General features: G+C 39.8%; 2 protein-coding genes across 2 annotated transcripts in view; both read right to left on the bottom strand.

Annotated features, from left to right (window-relative positions):
• Window positions 1-20,217, bottom strand: part of cavin4a (caveolae associated protein 4a) — a 225,517-nt gene that overhangs the window by 160,085 nt on the left and 45,215 nt on the right. The window lies entirely within an intron of this gene.
• On the bottom strand, window positions 508-18,602 carry tmem71 (transmembrane protein 71). Its single transcript, XM_083992033.1, has 11 exons — window positions 18,454-18,602; window positions 12,737-12,834; window positions 11,467-11,522; window positions 10,236-10,281; window positions 8,103-8,312; window positions 4,021-4,343; window positions 2,929-3,150; window positions 2,772-2,838; window positions 1,758-1,819; window positions 1,596-1,645; window positions 508-1,396 (listed from the first exon to the last, which is right to left on the bottom strand). Exons 3-11 carry the CDS (start codon window positions 11,495-11,497, stop codon window positions 1,373-1,375), a joined length of 1,035 nt encoding a protein of 344 aa, XP_083848159.1. The 5' UTR covers window positions 11,498-11,522; window positions 12,737-12,834; window positions 18,454-18,602; the 3' UTR covers window positions 508-1,372.

Below are 20,217 nucleotides of genomic sequence, written 5' to 3'. Positions count from 1 at the left end.
ATTCTAGCGAGCGGCTAACTGGTAGCGTTAGCGGCTAACTGGTAGCGTTAGCCACCGGTGTAGGTACCAAATGTGGGGGCTCCGGGCTGCCAAAACCGCCCTGACTAAATCTGATGTTTGTTAAGTCTATAAAACAAATTATTGAACAAACATTACTATTTCTGTGTGCACGTTTTTGTAATTAGTCATGGTTATCGTAGTTGTTAGCTTTTCTGCTGCTGACAGCTAAGCTAACTAACATCAGCTGTTAAATCCCTCCCGTTGTCGGACACAACATGAAACTACTCCAGTTAGCTCAGTCATGTTGTAACTAGGATATCCGCTGGAAAAAATATTTTTTCATGGGCCGTTTATTGAGTTATTTAAGACACTGCTAACGGCTAACGGCTAACAGCTAAGTGTCATGGTGACACCCAGCGTCGTTCTCCTGAAAGTGGTGGATACAACCCACGCTAGATGGGAGGAATTCCTACACAATGTCCCTTTAAAGACGGTTAGTTTGATCAGTTTTAGCCCAGTCTGGTGCAGCTTTAACTCATCAACATGATTGAATCTGTTTTTTATTGAGTCTTTGTTATTTTTCCCTCAGGACAAACAGCTGGAAGTGACGAACTTCCCGGTAGATCAACGTCAACTTCACCAGTTTTGTGCGTTTTTTGTTTTTTTTCTTCTTCGTAGATAAAGTCACATCGGTCTTTTAAATTTAAATTTAAAACAAGGCTTCACAGCGACGCTCACTGTAGTTTTCTTTCCGTTTTTGTTTTTTTGCTGCTGGACCTGGATCAGTTCTCGTCACCGTGGACGACTCAAAGACGCCAAAGAAGAGGAAAAGTTCAACGACCACCAACCACAGATAAAAAACACACATCAGATTAACAACATTACGTTTTTTGTCTCTGATGTAGAAATGATTCATCCCATCCCACTACAGTAACTGTGTCACCATGACAACGAGTTCCTTCAGCATCTTCAGCAGAAACCAACATGAGAAACTTCAACTTTTTTCTTTGTGGAAACATCTGGAACATCTGCTCAGTTTTAACAGCTTATTCAAATGTGTTCGTTTGGCTGCAGATTTTCTTTCCTTTTAGATTCGTTACTAATATTATTAATGTTAATATTATTATTAAAAATGTGTTTAATTTCACTTCAGAGAATCAAACACGACGAAGCTTCACATTCGGCTTCAGTTGAAGTTTTCCAGCTGCTGCTCAGAGCGACTTGGTCCTTTAGGTGAAACTCACATGCAAACGTGTTGGTGAAAAGTTAAATATATAAGTTCCCATCATGCCGTTCTGCTGCGGCCGCTGATGATGTCACTGATCTTCCTCTCCCTCTTCTTCTTCCTTTTCTTCATATTCTCCTTTCTTTTCTACTCGTTCCTTGATGTGATGTCCTGAAAAGACAGAATCATTAGAAACTCCATACAGTATAAAGGTAGATGTTTGTATTAAAGCACCTTCAAAATAAAGGTAGATGTTTGTATTAAAGCTCCATGATGGGTTTTTTTTAGATCTTCTTCATGGATCAACATTTCAAAATAAAACACAGAAGATGAAGAAGAAGGAGCTTTAACGGTCTGATGTTGGACTCACCTCCGTCTTCGCTCGTCTCCACTCGCCCATCGGTCCCGACTTTGTCACAACTGAAAAGAGACAAAACCAGTTGAAGTCTTTGTCCTTAAAGGTTTAATGTTCTCACGTTTTTAATTAAAACGTTGACGTGACGTCATGGACGTGAATGTTTCTGTGACTTACACATGAAGCTGGAGGTGGTGATGAAGACGGCGGCCGTCACCGTGGAGCTCCACCACAGACACCTGCAGAGAGAGAGGAGCAGCTTCAACCACCAGGACCAAGATAACATCTACAACAACATCTAACAACATCTAAACAACATCTAACAACTGACTCAGAATGCATTTCGCCGCAACGGTAGCTGTAAAACAGGCTAAAAGCTGTTTTATTTCCCGCTCTAGCGCTGTAATTACGTAACTTTATTAAGTTTTAATATTTTTTCATGTGAGAAAGTAACTGTTAAGACTCCAAATATACGGCCAGTTTATCCAAATGACGGCTGTTTAGAAGTTTGCTCCGATGTTTTTCGGAGAGGCAGCAGCCGGTCTGCAGAGCTGCTCGGCCGGCCAACCTCCGTCATCATCCCGGGGGAGAAAACGATCACTAATTCACTTACCCGCAGGTTTTTAAAGGTTTACCACCGGCTGGTTAAATTATTTTTAGGAGATAAATGTTGGTCTCATTGATGAAATCTAACAATTGTGGCAGAAGCATTAGTTTGGTTGAATGTAAAGTGAAGCTTCCTGTGTGTAAGCAGCGCTGCCTCGGGGCTCTGGAGCCTAACGTTATGTACAGAAATCACCACATTTACAAAAAATAAATAAATATTTTACAATGAACCGATCAGTCTGCATTAAGTTTTATTTTATTAAACTATAGTTACGGTACACGGCTACACTACCGTCTTTGGTTACGCTCTGGTTACGTTAGGACGTCAGGGGAGCGTTGCATTGTGGGATACAGTACGCGATGTAGACTGGTCAGATGCTGGAAATATTTTCCAATTTTTCGCATACTGCAGATTTTGCTTTTGTTCGCATACTGCATACTACAAACTACATTTTGGCCAAATCAGTACGTACTAGTAGCAGTATAGTATGCGGTTTCGAATACAGCCACTGAGATGGTTTTTAGATCTTCTCATGGATCAACACTTCAAAATAACCACAGAAGAAAAAGAAGAGGAAGTTTTACCCGGAGTAAAGAGCTGTGAGGATGAAGATGGTGAAGATGAGGAGGAGGAAGGCCTTCATCGTCAACCCTGAAACACAAACACAAACACACGGGTTAGTCTGGTTCATTAACGACACTGATGATGATGAAAGATGATGATGATGAAGACGGAGCTCACCTGTGTGCTCGGCCGTTGCCTGGCAACAGCAGGTGTTGGTGTAAAAGGGCGAAGGGGGCGGGACTTCGGAGAGGCCGCCCAGCGACTGGGTGAACCGCTGCTTCGACTGGCAGATCTCAGAGCAGATCTCCTCCTGGATCAGCAGCTTCTGAGGGGGCGGGGCCTCTTTGTCTGGAGGGGGCGGGGCCTCTTTGTCCGGAGGGGGCGGAGCCTCAGTCGGGTCTGGAAGACACCAGAGGACGAATCGCTTGTCATCAGAGTAGGGCTATTGTCATTATTCATTATTTAAACGATTAATTGATTAGTAGTTTGGTCAATAAAATGTTAAAAAATGTTGAAAAACGTCAATCAGTGTTTCTCAAATCACCAGACGACGTCCTCAAATGTCTTGTTTTGTCCACAAACCAAAGAGAGACTCAGTTTATTGTCATAAAGGAACAAAGAAACCAGAAAAATTCACATTGAAGAAGCTGAAATCAGAGAATTTTGACTTTTTTTTTTTTATTAAAAAATGACTTAAACCGATTTTTAGATTATCAAAATAGTTGACAATTAATTTAAAGGAATAGTTCACCAAAAAATTAAAATTAACCACTTAATATTCCTCCATACTGCTCGTCCACTGCAATCCAAGTGTCCTGAAGGGAGATAGTCCAGAGTTTACTGGAAACTACCTCATTTAGGACATTTTTCACCCCAGGCAAATTCAACACAGGACTGTTTAGGCTGTAAAAATGTCCTAAATGAGGTATTTTCCAGTAAACTCTGGACTATCTCCCTTCAGGACACTTGGATTGCAGTGGACGAGCAGTGTGGAGGAATATTAAATGGTTGTTGTGTAGTTTTATGGACGTTTTTGTGTCTGGCCCTATTGACTCTCATATAAAGTTTTGGTTGGACTAGGAACCGGCCTCCCGGGTCTCCAGATGACCTTTGAGGAATAAAAAACTACTCTGGAGTATTCATCAGCATGAGGGGGAGGCAATAATGACTGAATGAATTTCATTTTTTGGTGAACTATTCCTTTAATAATCGATTATTGTTCGTTTAATTGATTGATTGTTGCAGCTCTAGTCCAGATGTTCCACTCACCGTACGTGAAGCTGCGTCCGTCCTCCTCCGAGCTGCACATCCCCGACCACGACGACTCCTCCAGCCGCGACAAGCTCCGCCCCCAAACCGGCGGTCGCTCAAACGCTCCGTCACGGTCCAGGTTCAAGTCCCGGTCCTGGTCCCGGTCCAGGTCCTGGTTCAGGTTTAGATCCAGGTCCTGGTCCTGGTCCCAGTCGTGGTGTGGTCCGGTCCTGAAGACGCCTCCGAAGACTTTCTCGTCCAACCACGACTGGCAGGTCTCTGTGACATCACTGAAGAGCCGAGCCAATGAGCTGCGAGGCCTCCGCCTGCGCCGGAAAACCCTGAGAGGAGAAGATGGAGAGATTTGAGATTTTACAAACAAACTTTATTTACATTTCTACCTGCTTCAATTCACGCATAGATATATACACATAGAAGCAATGCCGTCCATTGGAACGATGCGTCAACGCGGCGGCCATCTTGGTCAGGGGGAAGCCGTGTTTAATGGTCTATCAACCATTAAAATCACCATAACTCACTGAATATTCAACCGATTTTCAAGCCGTTTGGTTTATTATAAATGTCAGAAAAACTGTAAAAAAAAAAAAAAAAAAAAAAACGCACATCAAATAGGCCCAGTTGGGATGGGTGCTGGATCAAAGGAGGGAACAGTAAGGAGATGAAAAAAAGTCTGCACACCAAAATAAAAGCTCCCTTTGACAAGGATTTATTAGCACGTGGCGTTTTGAGCAAGACACTCTTTCTCAAACTGCTGTGTTTTTTTTTTTTTTTTTGGGGGGGGGGGGGTTATAATTTTTTTTAATGTATTAAACATACACTTAGATACTCAGACACACACCCACATGCATAAATACACTGAAATGTGTTCTACAGGGTCCGACCGGGTCTGACTGCTGGTCGGACGTTTATATCTCTATGGTCAGAAACCCCTGACCAAGATGGCCGCCGTGTTGACGTACGCTGAGAAGCAGCACACTGCAAAAACTCAAAATCTTACCAAGAATATTTGTCTTATTTCTTGTCAAAAATTTAATTTCTAGTCAAAACAAATCACTTAAAAGCAGCTTGTTTTTAGACACTTTTAAAAAAAAAACTTCTTTCAAGCAGATTTTCACTTGAAATAAGTAGAAATATCTGATAGTGGAGCAAGTTTTTCTTTCTTATAAGCACAAAAAAACTTGCTTTCACTGGCAGATTTTTCTACTTATTTCAAGTGAAAATTGTTTGAAACAAATGAAAATTATCTAAAAACAAGTTGATTTTTAGGTGATGAGTCTTATTTTAAGCGAAAAGAGATGAGTTTTGACTAGAAATGAGACATTTTGACAAGAAATAAGACAAATATTCTTGGAAAGATTTTTAGTTTTTGCAGCGAAGGCGGCATCTAGTCAGTTTTCCCAATAACTGACTGATCAATACACTGATCTGTGTGTGTGTGTGTGTGTGTGTGTGTGTGTGTGTCCTCCCAGTGAGTGTTTCCAGATGTTTGTTTCCAGCTGCAGCTGCAGGTCACGAGACACGAGGACGCTGCGTTCGCTTCACGGCGTTAACGAGGAGTCGCTGCGTTACGCAACAGAACAGAGGAGCTCGTTCTCGTGTCGACAACAACCATGACAACACGCCCGTCTCCTAGCAACCGTGGCGGATGACATCGCCGCCTGGCTCCTGGAGGCAGCAGATGTCAGACCGGAGGAATTTACAGCTTTTAAAACCGGTTGAACGGCGCGATGTGATTGGCTGCTGAGGATGACCTCACAGCTGTAAAGAGTGTGTTTGACGAGGGAGTGTGTGTGTTTTCTGTGTGTGTGTGTGTGTGTGTGTGTGTGTGTGTGTGTGTGTGTGTGTGTGTGTGTGTGTGTGTGTGTGTGTGACCTCATCCTATAAACTGAACTGGACTGAAACCAACTACAGTGACACATGTGTATCAATACGCCGCTGAAAGTAGTTCCACACTGAAACTCTGCAAACTGATGTGTTTAATTTAACTTCACAGTCACACAGCATCTGCGAGGCGTTCAGGTACCGATCGGGACGTTTCTCCGTCTCAAATAATTTTCTATGATTTGGAGAAAAAAAATTTGGTAACCCTTTAATTAAATGTATGTAATAATGTTGAGAAAAAATAGCCTAGAAATAACGGTCAGTTTCATAGTAATGTCATGTTTTCCATAAAGGTAAAACATTACACATGATTTTCACCCTTTAAATGTTTTGGGAAAGGCCAGAATTTTTCTCCACTGTTATTTCTAGGCTGTTTGTGTTTCTAGACATTATGACACAATTAATTGTTATTTCTATTCTATTTTGTGACATTATCATGTAATTAACGGCCTGTAAATTAAAGGGTTACCAACCGTTTTTCCAGTTTCAGTTGAAGAAACAACATCTAGAAACAGACAGTCTCCAACACGTCGCTCGCCAAAGGGTTAATGAATTATACATTAACTTGAAAACCTGATTGGTGACTCGTCAAACCTTCATCTTTATATCCAGGACGTTTCAGCCTATGGCGTCGCCTTGGTCGAAGCGTGTGTGTGTACATGAGGCCGTTCAGATGTAACGTGTAGACACATGCATGCAAAAATCTAAACTTTTTTTGCACTGCATGTCATGTTTTAAGAATCGACCAATCAGCTGCACGGACCTGCTTCTCCTACAGCGACATACTCTAAGTGTGTGTCAGTGTTGTGTCAAATCCCGGTTCCCTGTCCAGCTGTTTCTCCCCGACTGTTTCCTACGTAACTCTGAAGAGAAATCCACGTTTCAGGCCCTCTAACTTGTATCATCAGAACAGACGTGTCCTGTGATTTTCAGCCTTTAATAGAGGAGGAAAAGACCTGACAGTTATCATTTCAACTGTCAGGATGATAGAGGATGAAAACAGACTATTTTCATTAAAAGTGGGAAACACAGTTTTGTTTTATGAATGTAAAGAATTAATGTTACAAAACACGAGTAGCTCGCAGACATTTTCATTTCGTAAAAGTAGCTCTCAGAGAAAGAAGTGTTGGAGACTCCTGCTCTAGAGCCACTGAAGCTGTCATGTTTGAAGTTTCCCTCCTATTCACATGGTCAAAATCATGTTTTTCTGGGGCCTCTGTGACCTTGACCTTTGACCTCTGACCTTTGACCTCCTACATCTAACCAGGTCATCCCTGAATCCTAATGTCCTAATGTTTGCTCCAAATTTGAAGAAGTTCTGTCAAGGTGTCACTGAGATATCGAGTTCCTGAGAGCGGGACCAAAGGAGGAAGAACTAAAAAACCACAACTATAATAATATAATATAATATAATATAATATAATACAATTAGGGTTGCAAATTCCGGGAATTTTCATAGTTGGAAACTTTCCATGGGAATTAACGGGAATATATGGGAATTAACAGGAATCTGTGGGAATAAACGGGAAAAAATACCAAATTTACAAAATTGAAGGTTGGCCCTTAACAGAGAACTTAAATATAGTTGGGGAAAATATATTGTAGCATAATCTTGGCTCAAACAACCAGATTTAATCCAATATAGTGAGTAATATTTTACTCACCATTCATGTTTTTGTCGTTCAGTAAAATAATTGATTGTTCATACAAGAATTAAAACTTGATAAAGTTTTACTCACAAATAAATCTGTTGAAATGTCGTGTTTTTTAATTGTATTCATTTGCATGGATGTCTGCTTAGGACAAAACTAAATATTTAAATTTATGTTTGGATATGATACAGTTTGTTTATATTACCTCCAATTTCCAGTTGATTCCCATAAATTCCCAATAATTCCCATAATTCCCATGGAAAGTTTCCAATTTGGAATATATCCAAAATTCCCCAGCTTAATTTCCCATGGAAAGTTTCTGGAAATTTACCGGAAATTTAATGGTAATTTTCCACCCCTTTGCAACCCTAAATATAATGTAATGTAATGTAATGTAAAGTAATATAATATAATATAATATAATACAATATAATATAATATAAAACAATATAATATAATATAATATACTATAATATAATATAAATAATATATAATAATATAATATAATAATAATACTGAGCTGTGTGCACCATGTGCTCCTCTCACCTGACCAGGTTTTCCTTGTAGGACACGTTGGTCTTACACGGCGTCAGCGACACGTTGCCGTCGTCGTCCAGGGAGAAGCTGTCGTCGGTGACGTCGTAGTAACCGTTGGTGAGGAGGCGCGGGGAGCGGCGGCAGCAGCAGGGGGCGCCGCCGCTCGCCGCCGAGTAGCAGACGTAGGAGGAGTCGGGGGAGAGGAGGGAGCGGTCCAAGCTGAGGGGGGGAGGGGGGAGAGGAAGGACTTCCTGTTACTTTGTGATGTCACAACGAAGCAGACAAGGCTTTGCTCTCACACGAAAAAACTATGGGCAGACCTTAGCAAATTTATTATTGACTCTTTTACAATAGATTTTATTTTACTTTGGGAAAATGTTGTTTTTGGTTTCCATAAGTATCCCAAGAAAGAAGGAAAGTGTTACTTTTTAGTAAATCTGTTCTTATTTTTTGCAAAATTTCATATTCATAAAAGTAAATTTTCTAAGAAAACCCCTTGCTTTTATGTTTTTCAAAAAGAAGTGGAACTTTATTTTAAGCTAATCACCAAATCAGCAAATGAAAAGGCTATTAAAACCATAGACCTTTGTAATATGTATAACCTTGTTGTATAATGAACATCACCCCTGGCACATGTTCTTTGTGTTTTCATTGTATACTGTTCCCTGTATACTATTTGTACCTGTCAACTTCTTTTAAATAAAGCTGTTGATTAAAAAAAACAAAAAAACAACGAAGCAGACAAAAAACATGGATACCTGAAGGAAGTTTGGCGTATTATTGTGGCTCATAGCTGAATACGGAAAATAAATGCAGCAGTAAATTATGTTTATTTTGGAGGAGAGGAGACACTGCAGATGAGTGCACATATAATGTTATAGGACGAATCTCCTTGTTGTTTACAACTACTTCCGGGTAGAAAACCAGCATGAGAACAATAGTGACGGACGAGAGTTTCGCTATCTAATTTTTCATGTCACTATATCGCCGTTTAGACTAATCTGATGTTTGTAAAGTTTATAAAACCAATGACTGGACAAACATTACTATTTCTGTGTGCACATTTTTGTAATTAGTCATAGTTATCATAGATTAGCCGGGCTAACGGTTAGCTACCTGTTTAACTTTAATAACTCAGTGACTCAATAAACGCTCCATGAAAAAATATTTTCTCCAGCGGATATCTGAGTTCCAACATGACTGAGCTAACTGGAGTAGTTTCGTGTCGTGTCCCACAACGGGAGGGTTTTAACAGCTGACGTCCTGATGTTAGCTTAGCTACCGCCGTTAGCTTAGCTACCGTTAGCTTAGCTACCGCCATTAGCTTAGCTACCGTTAGCTTAGCTACCGCCATTAGCTTAGCTACCGTTAGCTGTCCCTGTCAGCTGCAGCCACTGATGCTTTCTAGACACTGTGATTCCCCCCAAACTGAATAAATACAACACATAGCAACACAAAACACACACACAGAAATAGTAATGTTTCTTCAATCATTTCAGATTTGTCTAAACGGCGATAGGGCGTGAAAAACATGATATATAGCTAAACTCTCGTTCGATACTATTGATCTCATTCAAATTACGTGCTGGTTTTCTACCCGGAAGTAGAATGTAAACAACAAGGCGATGTCTCTAGCCTTAAAAACGTTATTCCCGTCACATACGAGGAAACACAATTTCACACCATACAACAATCACAGCTTAATATAAACGTATTTCATATCGGCTACTGCAATAATACACAAAAAATATGCATTAAAACCTCAACAAATAACTTAAAATGTCTAAATTCTAACCGTTTAAGACGAGGGCCGCCATGTTTGTTGTTGTGTTGTTGTGACGTCAAGTCGGAAAGTCGGAGCTCTGATATGAGTTTCCGACCTGTACTTTCCGAGTTCAACATCGTTCAATTTATTTTTTTACAACTCGGAGCTCGTTTTTTTCCGACTTCCGAGTTGTCTTGAACGCAGCATAAGCCCCGCCCCCTCACCAACAACAACCAAGCAGGATTTGGTTTCTCTGAGTGTTTTACTTTGAAATCTGCTCTAATTTTTTATTAGAAAACAGTCGGCCAATCAGAAGAGAGGCTCAGAGCCCTTCAAAATAAAAGCCAGGAGAGGAGTTGTTAATTGCAGCTTCGTACCTGTGACAGTCGTGATTCCTCCGCAGCCGCCGCTTGATGGGCGAACCTGAACGACAGAGAGAGAGAGAGAGAGAGAGAACCAATCAGGTGACAGGCTGAGGTCACATGACACGACGCTGTTTCTAAATACAGACGTTATCGTCAGGGCCGTTGTATAGGGGAGAAAGGTGATGATAACTCTAGGGGCCCAGCGCCCAGTGGGGCCCATAAAAAACCCGAGTAGTCTAATCTTTGTATGACTGATTTATTCTGCGTAAGACCCTGACTAATACTCATACTACACTGTAAAAACTCAACATCTTTCCAAGAATATTTGTCTTATTTCTTGTCCAAATGTCTCATTTCTAGTCAAAACTAATCTCTTTCCACTTAAAATAAGACTCATTACCTAAAAATTAACTTGTTTTTAGATCATTTTTTACTTAAATTCACAATCAATAGAAAAATCTGCCAGTGAAAGGAAGTTTTTTGTGCTTGTAATAAGGAAGAAAAACTTGCTCCACTATCAGATTTTTTCTACTTATTTCAAGTGAAAATATGCTTGAAAGAAGTAAAAAGTGTCTAAAAACAAGCTACTTTTAATGTGATGTGTCTTATTTTAAGTAGAATGAGATTTGTTTTGACTAGAAATAACATTTTGACTAGAAATAAGACAAATATTCTTGCTAAGATACTTGAGTTTTTGCAGTGTAATGCTGCATTAGCATCAAAACAAAGAAGGCTAAATAAAAACGATAATACATACGTAGTCTAAGAAAAAAAAAGGAAAAGTTAGGGGGAGGGGCCCACTTTAGTATTCTTTAAGGGGGCCCAGAATTCCTAGCAACGTCCCTGGTTATCGCTATCAGCACCGAAGAGATAAACCTGAGCAGAGCCGACATGGAGGAGGAGGAGAGTTTCCTGTCTCAACAATAAGACACTGTGTCTGGTTTTATTGTGAAAGTTTTGATAATAATAATAAACTTTATTTCTGATAATAATAATAATCAACTTAAGGTCAAAGTTTACAACAATCAGAGTTACAGTAATAATTAGACGCCAAAGAAAAAGTGAAAGACGCTAAAGATCAATAAAAGCAACAATAAAAGTTATAAAACTGTGGGATTATGGGTAAAGAGAGAGAGTGTGTGTGTGTGTGTGTGTGTGTGTGTGTGTGTGTGTGTGTGTGTGTGTGTGTGTGTGTGTGTGTGTGTGTGTGTGTGTGTGTGTGTGTACAGATGTCGATACGTACTGGTAACGGCTCCAGAGAAGAACAACGCCATGTTTGTTTACAGTTTCTTCTGTGACCTGAGAAAGACAACACACGCACACACACACACACACACACACACACACACACACACACACACACACACACACACACACACACACACACACACACACACACACACTTACTTGATTAGTGTAACAAAAAATTACAAAAAAGTGAACTGTCTAAAAACTAAAGCAACGTTTTTAAAGGTTAAAACTGAACTCAAAATGTTTGACATTTAGTCTTAATCACAACAAACTCTTAAAGGGATAGTTCAACATTTTTGGCAAATTGGCCCATTGCCATAATCCCTATAGTCATAGCAGTCATTCATGCGAAATGATGCAAAACTGTCCCTGAAGGCAATACGCATCAGCGGTTTTGCATGAATTTCCCTCTAAAACAACTCTGTGTGGTAACGTTGTGTTATTATCTCATAGCGTGGTGAATGTGCAGGTCACAACTTGTCCACCAGAGCGTTGTGGAGTTGTTGGATTGTGTATTTGATGAGTTTGATGCGGGAAACCAAAGAAATCCCATAATGAGCCTCCGTAGCGTAGCTCTGAGCAGCTCACGGCTCTGCTCCGCCGTTCTAAAAATAGCTTGCACCGACAATTAAAGGTAACAAACCTACTGCTATGACTATAGGGATTATGGCAATGGGCCAGTTTGCCAAAATGTTGAACTATCCCTTTAAAAAGATGGGTAAGTAAAAAAAAAAAAAAAAAAGGGAAGATTGTATAAATATAATAAACTTTATAAAACATAAGTTACAACAGAAGAAAAAGAACTGAATCAAGTTACAGCTGGAAATTAAATCTATAAAACACAGTCGACGTCTTTAATAGTTATTATCATAATGTAAACTATAATAAACTGGAATTTACTATAAAATATTCAGTTGGTTTGTGTTTATCATTTAAGTTTTAGTATTATTTTATCTATTTGTGGGTGTGTGTTGTTCTGCTTGGATATAAAACCAGTTTAATCTCGTTCCAACAGACTTAGTTAGACTGTAGGAACTATTTTCAGCTGCGGATTAATCCACATTTGCTGCTGTAGTGAGTGTTTGTGTGTGTGTGTGTGTGTGTGATGTAATGACGCTACAGAGAACAGAGTGTGACTGACGGTCTCGAGTGTTAAGGAGATAAAAGTTTTCCTGCAGTTACAGACTATAAAGTGAAGTGACCAATCAGACTGATCTGAATCTAATCCTTCAAAATAAGAGCGTGTGTGTTTGGTTTCTTACCTGTGAACTTGTCGTTGCTGCTGCTCGGTTCGATCGTCCTGTTGCTTCTCTGTCGTTAACTCTGTCTCACATCCTGCAGTGGGGCGAGCTGCAGCAGCCTGAGAGAAAACATCACAAAGAAAAAAATAAAAAAAACAGACTGAGCTCATGTTTCCTGTTAACCCCTCGACTGCCACAGAGAGAGAGAAACACTCTCCCAGAGACTCTGACAGGACGAGTTCACATCACTGCTGCATGTTTACATTCACACACACACACACACACACACACACACACACACACACACACACACACACACACACACACACACACACACACACACACACACACACACACGGGCCAATCAGCTTCCTGACAGACAGACAGACTGGTTTGTTTCAGCCGCTTCAGCTTCATGTTTCTTCCTCTCTCAGCCTCAGAAGTCTGATTTAAAGGGACATTGTGTAACTTCTCCTGTTATCTATTCACGAAAATCGATTATTTGGTTCAAATGTCTGTTTTTCATTTAGGAATGTCACGATTACAAGTTTTCTTGGTACGATTATTGTCAGAGAAATAATCACGGTGTTAACGATTATCACGATTATTATGCACTAATTAATTTCACAACACTATGAATGTGTAAAATCAAATATAGTCAAAATATAATTACATTACTCATTGTTTACACAAAATATTTCAAGTATCTATTAATATATGACCTATTATTACTGTAACCCCCCAGGGGAAATGTTTGAAATATTCAGGTCATAAACTGTCATCTATACCAAATGTTTACGCTTATTATTATTTTAATCGTTAAATGACACGCTAACATTTAAATTCCTACCAGTTCAATGTTATGTTAAATGGACCAGTATCTGAGCATTCACCTTTATTTTGGCGCCACATCTGCCGATAAGGTTCCAACATTGTCTTTTTTGGGAAGTGACGGTATTTAGGAATCTTTACGATTAATTAAAGCAATACTTACCTTTCTGGAACTTTTGCACATTTCTTTGTCTAAGTTAAAATGCTATTAATAATCTGATGATACATTAAAATGTAAAAGAAACCCAACAGGGTTAAAAACTCATCATTTTTTCATTCTCATATAATTCTGAGAAAAGTCTGACCAATAATATTATTCGGTCCGATTAATAAGATTTGACGAGCGACCGAACCTACTTAATATGTAATCACTTAGTGCACCCCTCTCCTCCTCTCCCCCCTCCCGACCAGGAAGAACGCTTATTGACAGAGCAGTAGCAGGACACAGAGAGCAGAGGAGACTAGATCTAGTCACAACACACACAAGAAAGAAGGTTTTTGGAAATAAATAGTTTTTTAAAAGACCAATAACTGCAGCCGCAGCTGGTCGCGGAATTTCATGTCTGATATTGTAACGTTGATAGTGATCAGCCCCGAGTGATACGTAAACACAGGAAGTCACATGTGTCTATAGCAGTGGTTCCCAAACGGTGTGCCGCGGCACACTGGTGTGCCGTGAGGCAAGTCCAGGTGTGCCGTGGGATTTTGTGACAACCATACATTATTATTGCAATAAACAACTACACAAAAAAAATAATAATAATTTACTATCAGTACTTTGTATGCGCTCATTTCATAATACAGAGGCAAACTCTATACCTAAAAACAATTGATGTGGGTTTTTTGTTCTCTCAAAAAAGAGAAACCCATATTTCACACAATATGTTTCAATGCTGATCAATTTGTAGGACCATGGACGGTTATTGTGACCTGTCTGGTTTAAATGGTTGTATTGCTGCTTTGATGAAGCCTAATTTGATAAAGTTTCAAATTAATCTTTGAAATATTTCGTTAATTATGATTTTGTGAGTAATGTAGCCTAGTTTTCTTTGTCACATTTTATTTGGCATTATTAAATAATTATGCACATTTACAGATATTTTACATGATATAAGTGATAACACGTGTTATGAAGGCTATTTTGAACAATAGGTGTGCCTTGAGATTTTTACTTGTCCTTTGGTGTGCCTTGGCCACAAAAGGTTTGGGAACCACTGGTCTATAGCATCCAGTGCTAACGGCTAGGGGGCTAGGCTACTGTTAGCTCTGTGCTAACGGCTAGGCTGCTGTTAGCTCTGTGCTAACGGCTAGGCTGCTGTTAGCTCTGTGCTAACGGCTAGGCTACTGTTAGTGAGTTCTCAGCGGTCCGGACCCGGTTGAACTCCGGACCGGCGCGGCTCGACTCGGCTCGGTCTGGATTTATTTTCGGCCTGAACCAGCGGTCCGGCCGCCAGCCCGGCTGGTTGAGAACTGTAATCTGTAACAATCACTTCCCCTGCGTCTCCAGTAGCAGTAGGCTAACAACAGTTTATTATAAAACTCATCAGTCATCATCACTGAGTCCGTTTATATGGTTTAAAACTCCGGTGTTGTGTTTGTTTGTGTTGTTCCCGTTTCACTCGCGTTCCTGTTCTGTTTACCGTTGCCATGCCAACGCATGCAGCAGGGAGGGAGGGGGCTCGTGGAGGTGCAGCACCAGGGAGATGTGGGTGGGACTTGTGAGGGAGGTGGAGCTGTTGATTTTCAAATGTTTGTGCTGTGCTGAGTGAAATGCCAGATCGGTAAGTATTGCTTTAATTGTGGCGTTTAATACCGCGATTAATTGTGAAAACTCTTTAACTCTTTAACTCATCTATGAAATAATCTCCAACCTGCTTAGAAGTTAGAACAAAAATTTATCAATGAATGACACAAAAACATGTTGTTTTGTGTGTCTGTCACTCAGCAGAGGAGACGACAGCTCCAATACTGGAAACCCTCAGCAACCCAAAGTCCAACTAAACTGTTTTCTTGTCTGTAACAACATCTATTGCACGTCTGTCCGTCCTGGGTGAGGGATCCCTCCTCTGTTGCTCACCCTGAGGTTTCTCCTGGTTTTCCCTGTTAAAAGGGTTTTCCATGGAGTTTTTCCTCAGTGGATGTGAGGGTCTAAGGACAGAGGATGTTGTTATGATGGGATGTAAAGCCCTTTGAGACAAACGGGCTATACAAATAAAATTGCCTTGCCTTGCCACAGTTTTCTCTCTAGTCTCTTATTTTGAAAAGAAATCCTCTCATTTTCCGTGTGTTTTCTATGACTGGAACATTGGTCAACCGTTTTCTGAATTTTTAGACTGGTCCCTGTTTCTAGTCCTGTTCCCAGCATTTAGACCAGACCCAGAGCTGACTGGTCCCTTAGTTTGGATCACTCCCTGTATTTAGACTGTTCCCATCCCTTAATTTAGACTCATCCATATATATATATATAATCCAGACCCAGCATTTAGACCGACCCCTTTATCTAGACCTGTTTCCAGCATTTAGACCGGCCCCTGAGTCCCTGCTCTCTGATCAACACGACTCCATGAAGTCTGGGTGAAGCTGATGTTGAAACATCTGGTTCTTAACAACAAAACGAAACAAAACATTTTAACAGTAAAACACATTTCCATCTCAACGTGTCTCATTGTTTCAGGGATGTTTCCTCTCTCTCTCTCTCTCTCTCTCTCTCTCTCTCTCTCTCTCTCTCTCTCTCTCTCTCTCTCTCTCTCTGAATGAAGTGGAGGATGAAGTGGGTCAGAGACAAACAGACGCTCTGTTGTGTTACAGTCACCGGGGGAGAGGGGTGAGGGGGGGGCTCCTCCTCTCGTCTCCAACTGTAAGAGTCTGGTGGTTTTTGAAACACAACAACAGTGCGAGGAAACATCGACTCTTAAAGGGACAGTCCAACATTTATTTAGTCGTTCCTCCTCTCACCATAATAATCCCTATAGTCATAGCAGTAAGTTTATTATCTTTAATCATCGGTGCAAGCTATTTTTAGAACGGCGGAGCAGAGCCGTGAGCTGCTCAGAGCTACGCTACGGAGGCTCATTATGGGATTTCTTCATGGGTTTCCCTCATCAAACTCATCAAATACACAACCCAACAACTCCAAAACGCTCTGGTGGACAAGTTGTGAGCTGCACATTCACCACGCTATGAGATAATAACACAACGTTACCAGACAGAGTTGTTTTAGAGGGAAATTCAGAGACTGTTGATGAAAAACTGTCCCTGAAGGCAACGTGCATCAACGGTTTTGCATGAATTTCCCTCTAAAACAACTCTGTGTGGTAACGTTGTGTTATTATCTCATAGCGTGGTGAATGTGCAGGTCACAACTTGTCCACCAGAGCGTTGAAAAACACAGAAGTCGTGTGACAGTGAACGCAGCACGAGTGTGACTGTGATGCATCACAAACTGATCAGAGGTCAGCTGATCTGTTTCTATTTCAGTCCGATGCTTCATCTCCCTGGAGACACGTTATTACTGAACTTTACTGTCTCATGTTGAACACATCTGATACAGGATAAAAACAGACTTTCAGAATAAAAGCCTGAACAGACTTTCAGAATAAAAGCCTGAACATTAGTTCCTCATTTTCTCTGCTTGGCACGAAAACTGTAAAAATAAACTCAGACACAGAAACATGTGACACAAAGAACCAGAGTGGAGGCTGTTCACTGATAGACAATCAATGAACATCTATTTAAATAATAAGCTCAATAATTAATCATAATTTACATGTTATAGTTCAACTGAGAATTAAAACTCATAATTTTGAACCTTTTATTGATCGGATAAAAGACATTAACATTTAACAGATAAAATAAACGATCGCCTATCAGTAAAGGCAGATTAATTGCTGATGGAAATAATCAATCACAGTTTTCAGCTCAGTTTCCTCCTGGTTGAATTAACTTTATTATTATCTTATAATAATAATAATAATAATACTCATTTAAATAAGTATTATAAGTATTAGCCTATTATTATAACATTTAAATTGATCCTAGAAACATTTACATTGCACAATAACACAGAAACACGTCACTGAGGCTCTGTCTGGTGGATTATTACAGGATTATTTATTTATTTATTTATCTCCTCTATTTCCCCCCTTATGTCCCCCTGTTGGACTCTTCCCAGACTTCCCAGCATGCCTTGCAGCAGCAGCAGCAGCAGCAGTGTGATGGAGCTGCTGATGTTGGAGGAAAACGCGTCGCAGGAAACAGAGATGGACCAAACCATCTCCATCTCCCTACTACTACTAAACTACTATCCAGATGTTGATACAGATGTTTTCAGCAGGTGTGAGGATGAAACTTCACTTCACTGTGTCATTATTATTAATATTATTATTATAAAATCATATTCCTACTTAATGTGTATAATTCTGTCAAACAGACTTCCTATACTTTTGCTTCTTCCTATAGTTTTTTTTTTTTTTTTTTTCGTTTATTATCAATTATAATAAATATATAGATTATTTCCTCCTGTTGTCTCTTATCTGGACACTTTAAGTCTCATTATCTGGTGTTTCCGGTCAGAGCTTCTCTCTATTTTTAGCTGCAACACTTAGTGATGTTTCCACTATAACATGAGGCATGTGAGGAATTTACCGCTGATAATAACAATGTTATGTAAAGAAAAACATAAAGTTCAGACTGTAACCGGGGGAAAAAACAAAAAAACAACGCCTGAATGCATCGTCTTTCTTTTTTAAAAGATGCAATGGATTTAAATTGAGAATCTGAATAAATCAAACATAAATAAAGATTATTATTATTGTTTAAACTGGTTTTTATTCTGTTTCTTTCTATTTCCAGTCGAGTTCACAGAACAAAACCAGCAACAAAGACAAACTGAGCTGAGCTTCACTCACCGCTGTTTCCTCCGTAAAGTTTAAAGAATAAAACTCCAACAAACTCTTCTTTCTTTTCTTCTTTTTCTTTTTCTCTGCAGTTTGTGGTTTTTAATCCGTTTCTTTTTCTTTTTCTCCTCCTTCTTCTTCTTTCTTTTCCTCCCCGTGAATAAAAACAAACGGAAGCAGCTCGGAGCTCCGCAGCTGTCACTGAACCTCGCCCACACACCGGAAATACCGCGGGACTTTCAAAGTAAAACACAGGAGAGGCATAATACTGGTTCCGGTCACAGATTTCAAAATAAAACAGCTTTTGATCGTTTTTTTTTTTTAGCAACAATATATTTGAAACAAAACACACACATAAAAATAAATCAAGATGAATATTTTAAATGTAAATCAACGTAAGAATTAGTCAGTATTATTTTGTATAACACACCTGTCTCTATAGTAGCCTACATGGTTTATTGTGATTTTTTTTTTTTTTTAGTTTAGTGTGTTCATTTCGGTCTTGTAAAAACAAGTTAAATAGAAAAATATAAAAGTATAGATACAAAACAAAACAAAACCACAACAAAGCAATAGAATGCACTTTGACCGAAAAGGTGTAGTAGGCTGAAGGATCAGATTATTTTGCCTATATCCTTCTTAAATTAAAGCAGAAGTGAGTGATCCGGTCGTTTTCGCTAATGCTGCGTTCCAGGCAGGCTTTTGAAATCGTAAATTACAGCTTCAAGTCACAACTTACGACTTTGTAGCGTTCCAGGCAACCCACTCGTGTTTTTCCGACCTGTTTTACCGGTGAAAGTCACTATAACGGCCACTCGTAACTTCCGACCGGTGAACTCGTACCAGATCGAACTGGTACCACTTCACGGTCGGAAAAATACGAGTTTCCTTGAACGCACCATAACAGTCCTCGTCGCTACGTCACCACATTCACGGCGTCCCTTGGCTGCACACACAGCCCTGCATGCCGTTCTCTCTCCTCATTGGATAAAAACTTGTAGGATACGATAAATGTTTTCTCCTGGGCTCAGAGCAGAGCAGAGGGACTGAGAGACCCGTGTTTCAGTCCAAACACTCTATGTAAGTGATTGCTGTCGGAAGATATAACTATTTAAGACTTATATTAACACAAATATATCACTCACTTCTGCTTTAACATTTTCCGTTCACTCATTTAAAAAAAAATCCCCCCAAAAATTGCATATTCTAGCCTACTACACACAGCAGTTTTAAATCTCATTAAAGCAAAAATGGGTTCCAATATTTTACAAATGAGTTGAATGACTGATTAAAACCTAAATATAAATCTGAGATTCAAAAATATTTAAGAAAATATATTCAACATTCAGATTTAATCTTTAATCCTCGAGACATTTTTAACTGATCCAAACTCACCTAAAGTCGTGTAGATCCGAAGTTTATTTTGAAGGGTGAACACCTGGACTTCCTGTGTCGGCTTGTTTCTCTTTAATTAAACTGAAACTAAAAGTCCCACCAGTGAAAGTTAAAGTTAAACAGTAGCTGGTGGTTTTCACGGGGAGTTCCTGTCCCTGATGACTCAGGTCTGACTTTGTGTTGTTATCATGACTCTGTGAGGTCAGACCTCAGACTGACCCGCTGGCGCCACCTGGCGGCGTCCGACTGAACCTCTGTGATCGTCAGTAAACACAGAGCAGCTGATGATGATGAGGATGAGTTGGTACAGAAGTTTATTTTAAAGGTACATTGTGTAGGAATCCCCCCATCTAGCGGTGCGGTTGCATATCTGAACGTATT

This window comes from Trachurus trachurus (genome assembly GCF_905171665.1).
Source record: "Trachurus trachurus genome assembly, chromosome: 17".
Lineage (NCBI taxonomy): Eukaryota > Metazoa > Chordata > Actinopteri > Carangiformes > Carangidae > Trachurus > Trachurus trachurus.
Note: the sequence above shows the minus strand (reverse complement) of the source record. Positions and strands in the feature narration are given on the sequence as shown.